The sequence below is a fragment of the Chiloscyllium plagiosum genome, unplaced genomic scaffold (genome assembly GCF_037043375.1).
Source record: "Chiloscyllium plagiosum isolate Xiang-an unplaced genomic scaffold, Cpla_swu_hap1 HiC_scaffold_31, whole genome shotgun sequence".
Classification (NCBI taxonomy): domain Eukaryota; kingdom Metazoa; phylum Chordata; class Chondrichthyes; order Orectolobiformes; family Hemiscylliidae; genus Chiloscyllium; species Chiloscyllium plagiosum.
In genome coordinates this window covers 40456050-40472338 of record NW_028270169.1, presented here as the reverse complement: position 1 = coordinate 40472338, position 16289 = coordinate 40456050, and the positions used below count along the sequence as shown (strand labels likewise).

Here is a 16289-nt window from a genome sequence, read left to right as displayed (position 1 = left end):
TGGGAGATGATGGTTTGGTGATGGGGGGTGGGGTCATGGTCAAGGGGGCGGTAGGAAGAGGTGTCCTCGAGTTGGCGTTTGGCTTCAGCGATGTAGAGGTCAGTGCGCCAGACTACCACTGCTTGGTGTTTGTGCCTGATATTCCAGTGAAGTGGATATTCGTGTAAGTTGTGACAAAAGGTCAGTCAGCAGCTGGTGCCTAAGCCACTGTATTTTGTGGCTCTTCTTATGTTTGGGCAGATGTGTGAGACAGAGGCACTGTCATAAAGCAGTGCAACATTGGGAGCTGTAATGAAATGATTGACCCTGTTTGCATATGAGGAAGCTGATAGAAATGCTTGATTCCCACTTTTGTGTGCACGTCCCGTGCAATGACAAACCACTCAACGCATCATGCTCCTATGAGTGTGATTTATTTATACATCGCACTGATAGTGGTGCATGCCCTGCCAGTGTAGAGCAGATCATTCATCCCCTTGAAGTATTAGATCCAGTCTTTCTTGAAGTTTCCATTGGCATTGACCGTCTTCACTGCCCACCCATAAAACTTGCCAATATAATTAGGATCCTGCTGCAACACCAACTGGAAGAATGCCGGAAGTTGTGTTTCTCATGCTAGGTGAATCCCATTGGGATTGATTCCAGAAACAGTAGACTGCAGGGACCAAGACCTTCAGGCACTCAGACTGTTGTGTCTTCATGCTGGTAAGCTGTTAAAGACAAAGTGATTTTGACACATTCCACATTAGTAATTTGATCTCTTCTGCTTACTTATCTTTAATAAGTAATGACAGTTAATGATGGGTGTGGTTCTTGTTGCATTGTATTTGATAGGGGGGATAAGAAAAAAGAGTAACAGCAGCAATAACAACAGAAGCAGATGCACCAACAGGTAGAGCACAGATGGGTCAGTAAGGAGATGCAGGTGAGACTTGCTGAAGGTCTTACAAGATCTACAGGCCAGGGTGAACTCTTTTGATAATGTCTGGCTGAGGAGTTTACATTTGCTCAGGTAGGTTGTCTCTAACATACCAATGTACGTACTCATAGAGTTATAGAGATATACAGCACGGAAACAGACCCTTCAGTACAATTCATCCATGCCGACCAGATATCCCAACCCAATCTAGTCCCACCTGCCAGCACCTGACCCATATCCCTCCAAAACCCTCCTATTCGTATACCCATCCAGATGCCTTTTAAATGTTGCAATTGTACCAGCCTCCACCATTTCCTCTGGCAGTTTATTCCACCCTCTGCGTGAAAGATTCGCCCCTTAGGTCTCTTTTGTATCTTTCCCCTCTCACTCGAAATCTATGCCCTCTAGTTCTGGGCACACCCACCCCAGGGAAAAGACATTGTCTATTTATCTTATCCATGCCCCTCATGATTTTATAAACCTCTATAAGGTCACCCCTCAGCCTCCGAAGCTCCAGGGAAAATAGCACTAGCCTATTCAACCTCTCCCTAAAACTCAAATCCTCCAACCCTGGCAACATCCTTGTAAATCCTTACTGAACCCTTTCAAGTTTCACAACATCTTTCCAATAGGAAGGAAACCAGAATTGCATGCAATATTCCAACAGTGGCCTAACCAATGTCCTGTACAGCCGCAACATGACCTCCCAACTCTTGTACTCAATACCCTGACCAATAAAGGAAAGCATACCAAACACCCTCTTCACTATTCTATCTACCTATGACTTCACTTTCAAGGAGCTATGAACCTGCACTCCAAGTTCTCTTTGTTCAGCAACACTCCCTAGGATCTTTATGTGTATAAGTTCTGCTAAGATTTACTTTCCTAAAATGCAGCACCTCACATTTATCTAAATTAAACTCCATCTGCCACTTCTCAGCCCATTGGCCAATCTGATCAAGATCCCGTTGTAATCTGAGATAACCTTCTTCGCTGTCCACTGCACCTCCAATTTTGGTGTCATCTGCAAACTTACTAACTGTCACATCCAAATCATTTATATAAATGATGAAAAGTAGGGAACCCAACACCGATCCTTGTGGCACTCCACTGGTCACAGGCCTCGAGTCTGAAAAAAACCCTCTACCACCACCCTCTGACTTCTACCTTTGACCCAGTTCTGTATTCAAATGGCAAGTTCTCCCTGTATTCGGTGAGATCTAACCTTGCTAACCAATCTCCTTTGGGGAACCTTCTCAAATACCTTACTGAAGTCCATATGGATCACATCCACTGTTCTGCCCTCATCAATCCTCTTTGCTACTTCTTCAAAAACCTCAATCAAGTTTGTGAGACATGATCCCCCATGCATAAAGCCATGTTGACTATCCTGAATCAGTCCTTGCCTTTCCAAATACATATATATTCTGTCCCTCAGGATTCCATCCAACAACTTGCCCACCACCGAGGTTAGCCTCACTGGTCTATAGTTCCCTGGCTTGTTCTTAAACCCTTCTTAAACAGTGGCACCACATTAGCCAACCTTCCGGCACCTCACCTGTAAATATCAATGATACAAATATCTCAGTAAGAGGCCCAGCGATCACTTCCCTAGCTTCCCACAGATTTCTAGGGTACACCTGATCAGGTCCTGGTGATTTATCCACGTTTATGCATTTTAAGACATCTAGCACTTCCTCCTCTGTAATATGGTCATTTTTCAAGATGTCACCCTCTATTTCCTGACAATTTATATCTCCCAAATCCTTTTCCACAGTAAAAACTGGTGCAAAATACTCATTTAGTATCTCCCCCATCTTCTGCGGCACCACACAAAGGCTGCCTTGCTGACCTTTGAGGGGCTCTATTCTCTCCCTAGTTACCCTTTTGTCCTTAATGTATTTATAAAAACCTTTGGATTCTCCTTAATTTTATTTGGCAAAGCTATCTCATGTCCCCTTTTTGCCCTCCTGATGTCTCTCTTAAGTATACTTCTGCTGCCTTTATGCTCTTCTAAAGATTCACTCGATCTATCCTGTCTATTCCTGACATATGCTTCCTTTTTCTTAACCAAAACCTCCATTTACTTAGTCATCCAGCATTCCCTTTATTTACCAGCCTTCCCTTTCACCCTAACAGGAATATACTCTCTCTGGATTCTCATTATCTCATTTCTGGAGGCTTCCCATTTTCCAGCTGTCCCTTTACCTGCGAACATCTGCCCCCAATCGGCTTTTGAAAGTTCTTGCCTAATACCATCAAAACTGGCCTTCCTCCAGTTTAGAACTTCAACTTTTAGATCTGGTCTATCCTTTTCCATCACTATTTTAAATCGAATAGAATTATGGTCGCTGCCCCCAAAGTGCTTCCACACTGACACCTCTGTCACCTGTTTGCCTTATTTCCCAAGAGTAAGTCAAGTTTTGCACCTTCTCTAGTAGGTACATCCACATACTGAATCAGAAAATTTTCTTGTACATATTTAACAAATCTCTCTCCATCTAGACCCTTAACACTATGGCAGTCCCAGTCTATGTTTGGAAAGTTAAAATCCCCTACCAAAACCACCCTATTATTCTTACAGATAGCTGAGATCTCCTTACAAATTTGTTTCTCAATTTCCCTCTATTAGGTGGTCTATAATATAAGTTGATTATCCCTTTCTTATTTCTCAGTTCCAACTAAATAACTTCCCTGAATGTATTTCCAGGAATATCCTCCCTAAGTACAGCTGTAATGCTATCCCTTATCAAAAATGCCACTCCCCCTCCTCTCTTACCTCCCTTTCTATCCTTCCTGTAGCATTTGTATCCTGGAACATTAAGCTGCCAGTGCTGCCCAACCCTGAGCCATGTTTCCGTAATTGCTATGATATCCCAGTCCCATGTTCCTAACCATGCCCTGAGTTCATCTGCCATCCCTGTTAGACCTCTTGCATTGAAATAAATGCAGTTTAATGTATCAGTCCTACCTTGTTCTCTGCTTTGCCCCTGCCTGCCCTGACTGTTTGGCTCGCCTTTGTTCTCAACTGTACCAGTGTCAGATTGAAATCTTTCCTCACTATCTCCCTGGGTCCCACCCCTCCCCAGCTTACTCATTTAAATCCTCCTGAGCAGCTCTAGCAAATCTCCCTGCAAGTACATTAGTCCCTTCCAATTTCGGTGCAATCCGTCCTTGTACAAGCCACCTCTGCCCCAATACAGTTTCCAATGATCCAAAAATGTGAATTCTTCTCCTATAGACCAGCTCCTCAGCCATGCATTCATCTGTTCTATCCTCTTATTCCTGCCCTCACTAGCTCGTAGCACTGGGAGTAATCCAGATATTACTACTCTCAAGGACCTACTTTTTAAATTACTGCCTAACTGTCTGTAATCTCCCTTCAGCATCTCAACTTTTTCCTTCCTATGTCATTGGTTCTGCTGTGTACAATGACCTCCTGCTGACCCCTCTCCCCCTTGAGAACATTCTCCACCCTCTCTAAGACATCCTTGATCCTGGCACCAGAAAAGCAACACACCATTCTGATTTTTCGCTGCTGGCCACAGAAATGTCTGTCTGTAACTCAGACTAGAGCGTCCCCTAAGACAATCAATCGCTTGGAACCCGACATACCCCTCATTGCATTAGAGCCAGTCTCGGTAGCAGAAACTTGGCTGTTCATGCTACGTTCCCCTGAGAATCCATCACCCCCTACATTTTCCAAAACAGCGTACTTGTTTGAAATGGGGATAGCCACAGAACACTCCTGCACTACCTGCCTACTCTCTTACCTTTCCTGGAGTTAACCCATCTATGTGACAATCTGAGATTTCCCCCTTTCCTCTAACTGCCATCCATCACACCCCTTTGCTCTTGTAAATTCCTCATTGTCTCTGTCTGCCTGTCCAACCGATGCATTCGATCTGATAAGATTCGCACCCAACGGCATTTATTGCGGATATAATCCTCAGTAAACTCTCCCTAAACTCCTACATCCAAGAAGAAGAACATATCACTCAACTAAAGGCCATTTTTGCTTCTTTCAATCTACAGACCCAGAAAATAGCACTATCTTATTCCTCTACAAAACACTGTTCCAAGTTAAGTTAATACTTATGGCTTATATTTTAAGTTTAATCAAGAAACATAGCTCAATATAATCAAAAAGAACCCACTCTACTCACTACTGCAGACTTATTTTAAGACCACACTTAAAACATCCACTTATCTGTTTCTGTATTGTGACCTCTCCCAACAGGTTCCTCCAAGTTCAGTTGTGAATTTAACTGTTTTTTAATACTCCTGGAAGAGACTTGGTGTGTGCTGGCCAGGAGCCCATTCCAAGGCAACTTTGAGGATGTATGAGGCAGTGGTCCACAAGTGTGTAAAGGAGATACTAGAGAAGGTGCAAAACTTGACCTGCTCTTGGGAAATAAGGCAGGACAGGTGAATGAGGTGTCAGTGGGGGAGTACTTTGGGGCCAACGACTATAATTTCATTAGATTTATAATAGTGATGGAAAAGGATAGACCAGATCTAAAAGTTGAAGTTCTAAATTGGAGAAAGGCCAATTTTGACGGTATTAGGCAAGAGCTTGCAAAAGCTGATTGGGGGCAGATGTTCGAAGGTAAAGGGACAGCTGGAAAATGGGAAGCCTTCAGAAATGAGATTAGGAGAATCCAGAGAAAGTATATTCCTGTTAGGGTGAAAGGAAAGGCTGGTAGGTGTAGGGAATGTTGGATGACTAAAGAAATTGAAGGTTTGGTTAAGAAAAAGAAGGAAGCATATGTAAGATATAGACAGGATAGATCGAGTGAATCCTTAAAAGAGTATAAAGGAAGTAGGAGTATACTTAAGAGGGAAATCAGGAGAGCAAAAAGGGGATATAAGATAGATTTGGCAAATAGAATTAACGAGAATGCAAAGAGTTTTTATAAATACATTAAGGACAAAAGGGCAACTAGGGAGAGAATAGAGCCCCTCAAAGATCAGCAAGGCGGCCTTTGTGTGGAGCCGCAGAAAATGGGGGAGATACTAAATGAATATTTTGCATCAGTATTTACTGTGGAAAAAGATCTGGAAGATATAGAATGTAGGGAAATAGAGGGTGACACCTTGCAAAATGTCCATATAACAGAGGAGAAAGTGCTGGATGTCTTGAAACGCATAAAGGTGGATAAATCCCCTGGACCTGATCAGGTGTACCCATAGTTGAAACTTTATTGCTGGAACAGCACAGCAGGTCAGGCAGCATCCAGGGAACAGGAGATTCGACGTTTCGGGCACAGGCCCTTCTTCAGGAATGAGCAGAGAGTGTTCAGCAGGAGAAGATAAAAGGTAGGGAGGAGGGACTTGGAGGAGGGGCGTTGGAAATGTGATAGGTGGAAAAAGGTCAAGGTGAGGGTGATAGGTCGGAGTAGGATGGAGGCGGAGAGGTCAAGAAGAAGACTGCAGGTCAGGAAGGCGGTGCCGGGCTGGAGGGATTCGGCTGAGACAAGGTGGGGGGAGGGGGGGATGAAGAAACTGGTGAAGTCCAAGTTCATCCCCTGTGGTTGGAGGGTTCCCAGTCGGAAGATAAGACGCTCCTCCTCCGACCGTCGCGTTGTTGTGGTTTGGCGGTGGATGAGTCCAATGACCTGCATATCCTCGGTGGAGTGGGAGGGGGAGTTGAAATGCTGTGCTACAGGTTGGTTGGGTTGGTTCATCCGGGTGGCCCAGAGGTGCTCTCTGAATCGCTCCGCAAGTAGGCGGCCTGTTTCCCCAATATAGAGGAGGCCACACCGGCTGCAGCGGATGCAGTAGATGATGTGGGTGGAGGTGCAGGTGAATCTGTGGCGGATATGGAAGTTTCCTTTGGGGCCTTGGAGAGAAGTGAGGGGGGAGGTGTGGGCGCAAGTGTTGCACGTCCTGCGGTTGCAAGGGAAGGTGCCGGGAGTGGAGGTTGGGTCGGTGGGGGGTGTGGATCTGACAAGGGAGTCGCGGAGGGAGTGGTCTCTACGGAAAGCTGATAGGGGAGGGGAGGGAAATATATCCTTGGTGCTGGGGTCTGTTTGGAGGTTCTCTACGGAAAGCTGATAGGGGAGGGGAGGGAAATCTCTACGGAAAGCTGATAGGGGAGGGGAGGGAAATCTCTACGGAAAGCTGATAGGGGAGGGGAGGGAAACAGACCCCAGCACCAAGGATATATTTCCCTCCCCTCCCCTATCAGCTTTCCGTAGAGACCACTCCCTCCGCGACTCCCTTGTCAGATCCACACCCCCCACCGACCCAACCTCCACTCCCGGCACCTTCCCTTGCAACCGCAGGACGTGCAACACTTGCGCCCACACCTCCCCCCTCACTTCTCTCCAAGGCCCCAAAGGAAACTTCCATATCCGCCACAGATTCACCTGCACCTCCACCCACATCATCTACTGCATCCGCTGCAGCCGGTGTGGCCTCCTCTATATTGGGGAGACAGGCCGCCTACTTGCGGAGCGATTCAGAGAGCACCTCTGGGCCACCCGGACGAACCAACCCAACCACCCTGTAGCACAGCATTTCAACTCCCCCTCCCACTCCACCGAGGATATGCAGGTCATTGGACTCATCCACCGCCAAACCACAACAACGCGACGGTCGGAGGAGGAGCGTCTTATCTTCCGACTGGGAACCCTCCAACCACAGGGGATGAACTTGGACTTCACCAGTTTCTTCATCCCCCCTCCCCCCACCTTGTCTCAGCCGAATCCCTCCAGCCCGGCACCGCCTTCCTGACCTGCAGTCTTCTTCTTGACCTCTCCGCCTCCATCCTACTCCGACCTATCACCCTCACCTTGACCTTTTTCCACCTATCACATTTCCAACGCCCCTCCTCCAAGTCCCTCCTCCCTACCTTTTATCTTCTCCTGCTGAACACTCTCTGCTCATTCCTGAAGAAGGGCCTGTGCCCGAAACATCGAATCTCCTGTTCCCTGGATGCTGCCTGACCTGCTGTGCTGTTCCAGCAATAAAGTTTCAACTTTGATCTCCAGCATCTGCAGACCTCACTTTCTCCAGGTGTACCCATAGCTCTGTTGGAAGCTAGAGAAGTGATTGCTGGGACTCTTGCTGAGATATTTGTATCATAAATAGTCACAGGTGAAGTACCGGAAGACTGGAGGTTGGCTAATGTGGTGCCACTGTTTAAGAAGGGTGGTGAGGACAAGCTAGGGAACTGTAGACCAGTGAGTCTGACCTCGGTGGTGGGCAAGTTGTTGGATGGAATCCTGAGGGACAGGATGTACATGTATTTGGAAAAGCAAGGACTGATTAGGGATCGTCAAATGGCTTTGTGCATGGGAAATCATGTCTCACAAACTTGATTGAGTTTTTTGAAGAAGTAACAAAGAGGATTGATGAGGGCAGAGCGGCAGATGTGATCTATATGGACTTCAGTAAGGCATTTGACAAAGTTCCCCATGGGAGAACGGTTAGCAAGTTTAGATCTCATGGAATACAGGGAGAACTAGCCATTTGGATACAGAACTGGCTCAAAAGTAGAAGGCAGAGGGTGGTGGTGGAGGGTTGTTTTTCAGACTGGAGGCCTGTGACCAGAGTAGTGCCACAAGGATTGATGCTGGGTCCTCTACTTTTTGTCATTTACATAAATGATTTGGATGTGAGCATAAGAGGTACAGTTAGTAAGTTTGCGGATGACACCAAAATTGGAGACGTAATGGACAGCGAAGAAGGTTACCTAGATCACAACAGGATCTTTACCAGATGGGCCAATGGGCTGAGCTAGATGGAGTTTAATTCAGATAAATACAAGGTGCTGCATTTTGGGAAAGCAAATCTTAACAGGACTTATACACTTAATGGTAAGGTCCTAGGGAGTATTGCTGAACAAAGAGACCATGGATGGGATGGACCGAAGGGTCTGTTTCCATGCTGTACATCTCTATGACTCTATGGCTGTATGACCTTGGAATGCAGGTTCATAGCTCCTTGAAAGTGGAGTCACAGGTAGAGAGGATAGTGAAGAAGGCATTTGGTATGCTTTCCTTTATTGGTCAGATTATTGAGTACAGGAGTTGGGAGGTCATGTTGCGGCTGTACAGGACATTGGTTAGGCCACTGTTGGAATATTGCATGCAATTCTGGTCTCCTTCCTATCGGAAAGATGTTGTGAAACTTGAAAGGGTTCAGAAAAGATTTACAAAGATGTTGCCAGGGTTGGAGGATTTGAGCTATAGGGAGAGGCTGAACAGGCTTGGGCTGTTTTGCCTGGAGCGTCGGAGGCTGAGGGTTGACCTTATAGAGGTTTACAAAATTATGAGGGGCATGGATAGGTTAAATAGACAAAGTCTTTTCCCCGGGGTCAGGGAGTCCAGAACTATGCCATAGAGGGCATATGTTTAGGGTGAGAAGGGAAAGATATAAAAGAGACCTAAGTGGCAACTTTTTCACACAGAGGGTGGTACGTGTATGGAATGAGCTGCCAGAGGAAGTGGTGGAGGCTGGTACAATTGCAACATTTAAAAGGCATCTGGATAGGAATATGAATAGGAATTGTTTCGAGGGATATGGGCCGGGTGCTGGCAGGTGGGACTAGATTGGGTTGGGATATCTGGTCAGCATGGACGGGTTGGACCGAAGGATCTGTTTACATGCTGTTCATCTCTATGACTCTATGACTCTACTGCCCTTATACTCTTCACAGGATTCACCTAATTCCTTCTGTCAATACATGACATTTGCCTCCTTTTTTTGATTGACCAGAAGAACCTCAATTTCTCTAATCACCCTAACAGGAACATACGTTCTGGACTTTTTGAAGGCTTCTCTCTTTCCAGCCATCCCTTTCCCTGTGAATATCCACCCCCAATCAACTTTCAGAAATTCTTGCCTAATAGTATTAAAATTGGAAACAAAAACAGAAATTGCCCAAGAAGTTCAGCAGGTCTGGCAGCATCTGTGGAGAGAAATCAGTGTTAATGTTTCAGGTTAAACGACCCTTTCTCAGAACCATTAAAATTGGCCTTCCTCCAATTTAGAATTTTTTTTAGATCATAAAAAGTTGCGAATTGCATTTGAACCAGGTAGGAATCAAACCCATTATATTCGGATCCATAATATGATGCGTAATCCAGTGTGCCCCTGGCCCCATGCATTTATTTACTCATAGGATGTGGACTTCATTGATTAGGCAAGCATTTCATTCCTAACCCTAGTTGCCCTTGAGAAGGTGGTGTTGAGCTACTTTCTTGAACCATTGCAGTCCATTCACTGTAGGTAGACTCTTATTACCTAGTGACAGTGAAAGAAAAACAACATAGTCACAGGTCAGGATGATGAGTGGCTGGGGAGGAACTTGCAGATGGTGGTTTATCCATGGTAAACATAATCTTGCCTGAGCAACTCAAGTCTAACAAATGTCATGGTAACAGAAGACAAATCATTGATCTCACAATTAGTGTCCTAAAGCAAAGGTTCAACTAACTTGAGAGATCCTGTGGCTCTCTACAACATGTTTTGGAGAGAGCCTCCGCATAATTGTGGTCTGCTGCATCCTGAACAACATCACTATCTAAAAAGGATTGCAGATGGAGGCGGTAAATGAGAAAGGAGCGTCTGTCTGAGGAGAATCAGGAGGGTGAAAGTGTGGGGAGAGCAAAGGGAGGAGAAGTGTGTCGCTTAGCAGGCAGATATGCAAGGAATGCATTAATTGCCCAATGACTCAGGTGATATGCTCTGTCTCCTACATAGTTATCTAAACCAATCCCTATTGCAATAACATTCCTGGTAACCTCAACTACCACCTCCTGATCTCACAACGTTTATCATTTAAATAACTCAGGCAACATTCACATCAATAGCTTTCTGACAACACAGACACATGAACTGCACTGTGAACACACATTAGACAGAAGAAGTGCCATAAGTAATGAAGGTTGTACTGTGCACCAAACAAAACCATTTATTTCAGGTCATTTATCATTCACTGATAACCCAGAAGTCAATCGTTTTTTCCTTATTCAACCACTTCTACCTGATGATTTGAGAGTTCAGTTGAGCTAGTGGTAGGATGCTATGGATAATACTGGAGCCCTTGAGAAACTCATGGGTTTTGCCAAATCCAATGCTAGCATGGCGGCAGACTGTTGTATGGTATGTTTTTCCTAGGTATTATGGCAAGTATTATCTGAGGGGTTGCTGTGGGAACCAATCTGATCGCATCATGAGAAGAGACACCATTTACCTGTTTCAGAATGTCACCATCACTGCTGTGAGACCTCTTAGTGGAAGGGAATAATGTCTGGTAGAAATTTTAATGAAAGCACTTCTAATGTAATTTACTAATTTACTACAATTTAATGGAAGTCATATTGCCTTACAAAAATACTTAGTTGATAAAGATAACAAGCACAAGATGAAACATTCAGAGTGATAACCAGCATGAAGTCAAGTGGTTTTTTTTTACCCTATAAAAATGCCTGTGATCACTAATATCTATGGACCATTGGTTTTTACAGCCAGGATCGTCGGCATATGTTGAATAAACTAGTTAACCCTGCTCTCTCGGGACTCTGTGAGGTGACTGAAATATCCTACAACTCTGGAATGAAAACCTCGTCTCATGACAGCCAACCATTACTGTCAATTGTTGTAAATAAAAACACCTGATTCAGTTGTATCCTTTAGAGAATGAAATGCCATCCTTACCTGGTCTGGCCTGCAAGTGATTCCAGGCCAACAGTCATGTGGAGAATAAATACTGGTCTAACCAGGGTTATGAATTTGAAGGTGTGTACTGTATCTTTAAGAGAGAGTGAATGCTTTTTTGCACTGAGAGCTTACAAACACCTGTCATATGACTAGCTAGTAGTCTCAGAGTTTACTGGAAAATTGAAAATATGTAATATTTGGCCATGAAATAGATAACTGAGTTGTTGTTGTTTTGACAACAATTTGAATTTAACCAATCAGTTTAAATTATGCCCCAGGAGCCTAAAAGAGGAAAATCGATGCTTCAGGCAGAGCCCTTCATCAGGAATGAGGCTGGAAGCTTTGGGGGTGGAGAGATAAATGGGAGGGGGGGTGGGGCTGGGGAGAAGGTAGTTGAGAGAGCAATAGGTAGATGGAGGTGGGGATGAAGGTGATAGGTCAGAGATGAGGGTGGAGCGGATAAGCAGGAAGGAAGATTGACAGGTGGGACAGGTCATGAGGATGTTGCTGAGCTGGGAAGCTTGGAACTGGAGTAAGGTGGGGGAGGAGAAGTGAGGAAACTGGTGAAGTCCACATTGATGCCCTGCAGTTGAAGGGTTCTGAAGCAGAAGATGAGGCATTCTTCCTCCAGGCGTCGCGTGGTGAGGGAATAGAGGTGGAGGAGGCCCAGTCTGTCCTCGGCAGAGTGGGAGGGGGAATTGAAATGTTCAGCCACAGGGCAATGGGGTTGATTGGTGCGGAGGTCCCGGAGATGTTCCCTAAAGCGCTCTGCGAGGAGGATTCCAGTCCCTCCAATGTAAAGGAGACCGCATCAGGAGCAACGGATACAATAAATGATATTAGTGGAAGTGCAGGTGAAACTTTGATGGGTGTGGAAGGCTCCTTTGGGGCCCTGGATGAAGGTGAGGGAGTAGGTGTGTGCGAAGGTTTTACAATTCCTGCAGTGGCAGGGGAAGGTGCCAGGAGGGGAGGTTGGGTTGTTGGGGGACATGGACCTGAGCAGGTAATCACAGAGAGAACAGTCTTTGCAGAAGGCGGATAGGGGTGGGGAGGGAAATATATCCCTGGTGGTGGGGTCCATTTAGAGGTAGCGGAACTGTCGGTGGATGATACAGTTTATGTGGAAGTTGGTGGGGTGGAAGGTGAGGACCAGGGGGGTTCTGTCCTTGTTGATGTTGGAGGGGTGGGGTTTGAGGGCGGAGATGCAGGATTTGAATGAGATGTGTTGGAGGGCATCTTCAAACATGTGGGAGGGGAAATTGTGGTCTTTAAAGAAAGAGACCATCTGGTGTGTTCTGTGGTGGAACTGGTCCGCCTGGGAGTACATACGGCAGAGGAAGAGGAATTGGGAATACGGGATAGCATTTTTGCAGGAGGTAGGGTGGGAGGAGGTGTAATCCAGGTAGCTGTGGGAGTTGGTGGGTTTGTAAAAAATGTTGGTGTTGAGTCGGTCGACATTGATGGAGATGGAGAGGTCCAGGAAGGGGAGGGAGTTGTCAGAGATGATTTAGGTGAATTTAAAGTCATGGTGGAAAGTGTTGGTGAAACTGATGAACTACTCACCTCCTTGCGGGAGCATGAGGTGGCGCCGATGCGGTCATCAATGTAGCGGAGGAAAAGGTGGGGAGTGGTGCCGGTGTAAGTACGGAAGATAGACTGTTCTACGTAGCTAACAAAGAGACAGGCAATAGCTGGGGCCCATGTGGATACCCATGGCTACCCCTTTCACCTGGAGGAAGTGGGAGGATTCGAAGGAGAAATTGTTGAGGGCGAGGGTGTCCCACCTGTCAATCTTCCTTCCCACCTATCCGCTCCACTCACTTCTCCGACCTATCACCTTTACCCCCACCTCCATCCAGCTATTGCACTCTCAACTATCTTCTCCCAGCCCCATCCCCTCCCATTTATCTCTCCACCGCGAGGCTTCCAGCCTCATTCCTGATGAAGGGCTCCGGCCTGAAACATCGATTTTCCTGCTCCTCGGATGCTGCCTGACCTGCTGTGCTTTTATAGCACCACTCTAATCTTCAGCATCTGCAGTCCTGACTTTCACCCAGGAGACTAAAACCCAATCCAGTTTGAATTTATTGTTTTTGCCAACATCGAACCAATGGCACGGTCTGATGTTGGGGGTATAAAAAAAGCAGGCATTTCGAAAGTCAGACAGAGTAACTGCCATTGAGAATAACCCAAAAGATTGAAACATTCTCTATCAAAGTAACCTTTTCATATGTAACATCTTCGCAGTAAAAAGAAAGAAGACAACACAGGAGGGCTTCAGCCGAAGAAGACAGACACTGAGGACAACAGCCACTGTATGGCTTTGAAATTAAGTTGATGTAATTTTAATAAGTGTTTATTAGAAACAGCATTTATTATAGAGTTGGAGGCAGGTAATAAGCAGTTAAGAGAGATGGGGCCTTAGAGTTGTGAATAGTTGTTGTTTCATGAGTTAAAGAAGAATTTACAGTTAAAGAATAAATTGTTATTATTTTCTTTAAATAGTGAAATTTGGGAGTTTTCTGTCATTCATATTTTAACAGATTATGAGGCAAAGTGAGTTTTTCTGGGTGTTTGGTTTAATTAACAGAGGGGTTCACAGTCATGTCGTAACACCAGCAACATCCTCATCCCATGGACAATTAAATAAAATGATCCAAGGCTTGACACTCTGAGTGGAGGGAGCAAAGGCAGACTGCAGAGCTAAGAGATATCTTTACAACTCTTGTCGATGTGATCCCTAATTTGGGGTTGGTTAACTGGATGGTGATGCAGAGTGATGCCAACGGTATGGGTTCAGTTCCTGCACTGCCTGAGGTTACACACAGGCGTCTCCTTCTCAACCTCTCCCCTCACTTGAGGTGTGGTAACCCTCGGGTTAAATCACCACCAGTCATCTGTCTTTAATGAAATAGCAGCCCTATGGTCCAGTGCGACTATGGCAACTTTACTTTTTTAACAATCTATCCATCTGATGGACCAATCTCACAAAGGTGGATCATATGTTTGTGGCCAATGTCACAAACTAAAAGAGGAATCAGTGCAGGAATGTGTGTAAGGTATGAGAATAAGAAGTGATTGGTGACTGTGAGTGGTGCCAAGAGAAATTCTGTTGAAGTAGTTACTGGTCTGAAAGCTGAAGGAAGAAGGAGAGGGCTGAGACCAAATACAATGCAAGAGTTTAAAAGGAATCTGGATAGGTATATGAATAGGAAGGGTATGGAGGGATATGGGCCAAGTGCTGGCAAATGGGACTATATTGGGCTGGGATATCTGGTCGGCATGGACAAGTTGGACCAAAGGGTCTGTTTCCATGCTGCACATCTCTATGACTCTAAGTTAGAGAAAGGAGGAGTTGCATCTATCCTTGTCACCTTGACCAGATTTACGTTGATAGGTCATTTGGGATCTTCTACCCATCTGTGGGAAAACATGTCCCTTTTGACCCTGCTTGCTGCCAGGAACACCAGCAGAGAGATGAATATAAACAATTGGAAACCATTCCTCCAGTAGCACAGTGAGATTTTGAGAAATGCAATGTCGAGCACATTTGCTCATGCTGATGCAAGGTTTTTGATCATGATTATGATTCAGCATTTGTTTCAAACATCATTGGTCATTTATGAGCCACAAGTGTTACAGGTACATTCAATCTGGTTAGACCCAATAAACAAGTTCAATCTGTTTCCTTTTAATGGCCAGACCGGCATTTTCCTTGAGGAATTACTAAATATAGTGATCAAGGGCAGAAAGTCTATGTGATTTTCCTCTTGTTAGCCCAGAGGTACTGAGACTGATTCTTTTGTCCTTACATCCATATGACTGAGATCAATTAATTCATTACAAATAGAGAATCAAACCTGGTCTGGTGCTGAACTACCTGTTAAAATTATTGTTCCTTTTCCAAATGGTGGTTTCAAATGAAAGCATCATTTTACCATTGGAATGTAGGAGTGGGCCTTCTGTTCAGCTGGCTGGATAAGAGAGCCAGATTCAGTGTTGTGATTTCCAGGGCTAACCTCAAATACACAAAGCAAAAACAATACCATGGATCCTTAAAAATGTAGAATTTGCAACAAAAAACTATTTAATGTCGATACGACACTCCAAATGCATTAAACCAACAGAGTGGCTTGGCATGTTAATTTGTAAACAAAGACTCATCACTGTTTAGAATCTCAGGCATTTATTGCCAACATGGTAACATAGTTCCTTTATGATACCGGAATAAACAAGATTTTTGCTATTCAATTTGTCCAACAGAGGTTTAACTAAGACAGATATTTGTCTTGTGCTCCCTTATCAAAGGAGGCCAGTTCAAGAAGGAGATAGTAATGACTGATTCATGACAATTCAATAGATCAAAGGCTATACCATGCTGACTTGAGTCAGATGACAGACATGTTTTGCTCTTGCTCTTCCAAACATTGGATTAGCCTTGAGATTAGCAGTATCATCAGAAAATTGCTTGCATTTTTAAAGAATGCATCAGTTATCCTTGAAATCGTTTAATTTGAGAAAGTGGACTTATCTTTAGCATGTCTCAAAATGAGAAAAGGAAATTGATCTCACTATAAAAATATATTTTCATGTTTCATTAAATGTTTTTAAAATTGAAATTGTGCCTCTTATTACACACAATTAACAGAAGAGTATTAAGAAGAGTGGAGGACATGAGAGACCGTGGAGTACATGTCCT

The 16289-nt window shown here is 44.8% G+C and overlaps 1 protein-coding gene across 2 annotated transcripts in view; it reads right to left on the bottom strand.

Moving 5' to 3' along the window:
• Positions 1 to 402: 402 nt before the first annotated feature.
• Positions 403 to 16289, bottom strand: part of LOC148141908 (uncharacterized) — a 36160-nt gene continuing 20273 nt past the window's right edge. For both annotated transcript variants that reach the window (XR_015752380.1, XM_087977465.1), the window contains one exon: positions 403 to 710. Coding sequence is in view for 1 of the 2 variants with exons in the window: in XM_087977465.1 (XP_087833591.1) it covers positions 682 to 710 (29 nt within the window). In the remaining variant the exon portion in view is untranslated. The remainder of the gene's footprint in view (positions 711 to 16289) is intronic.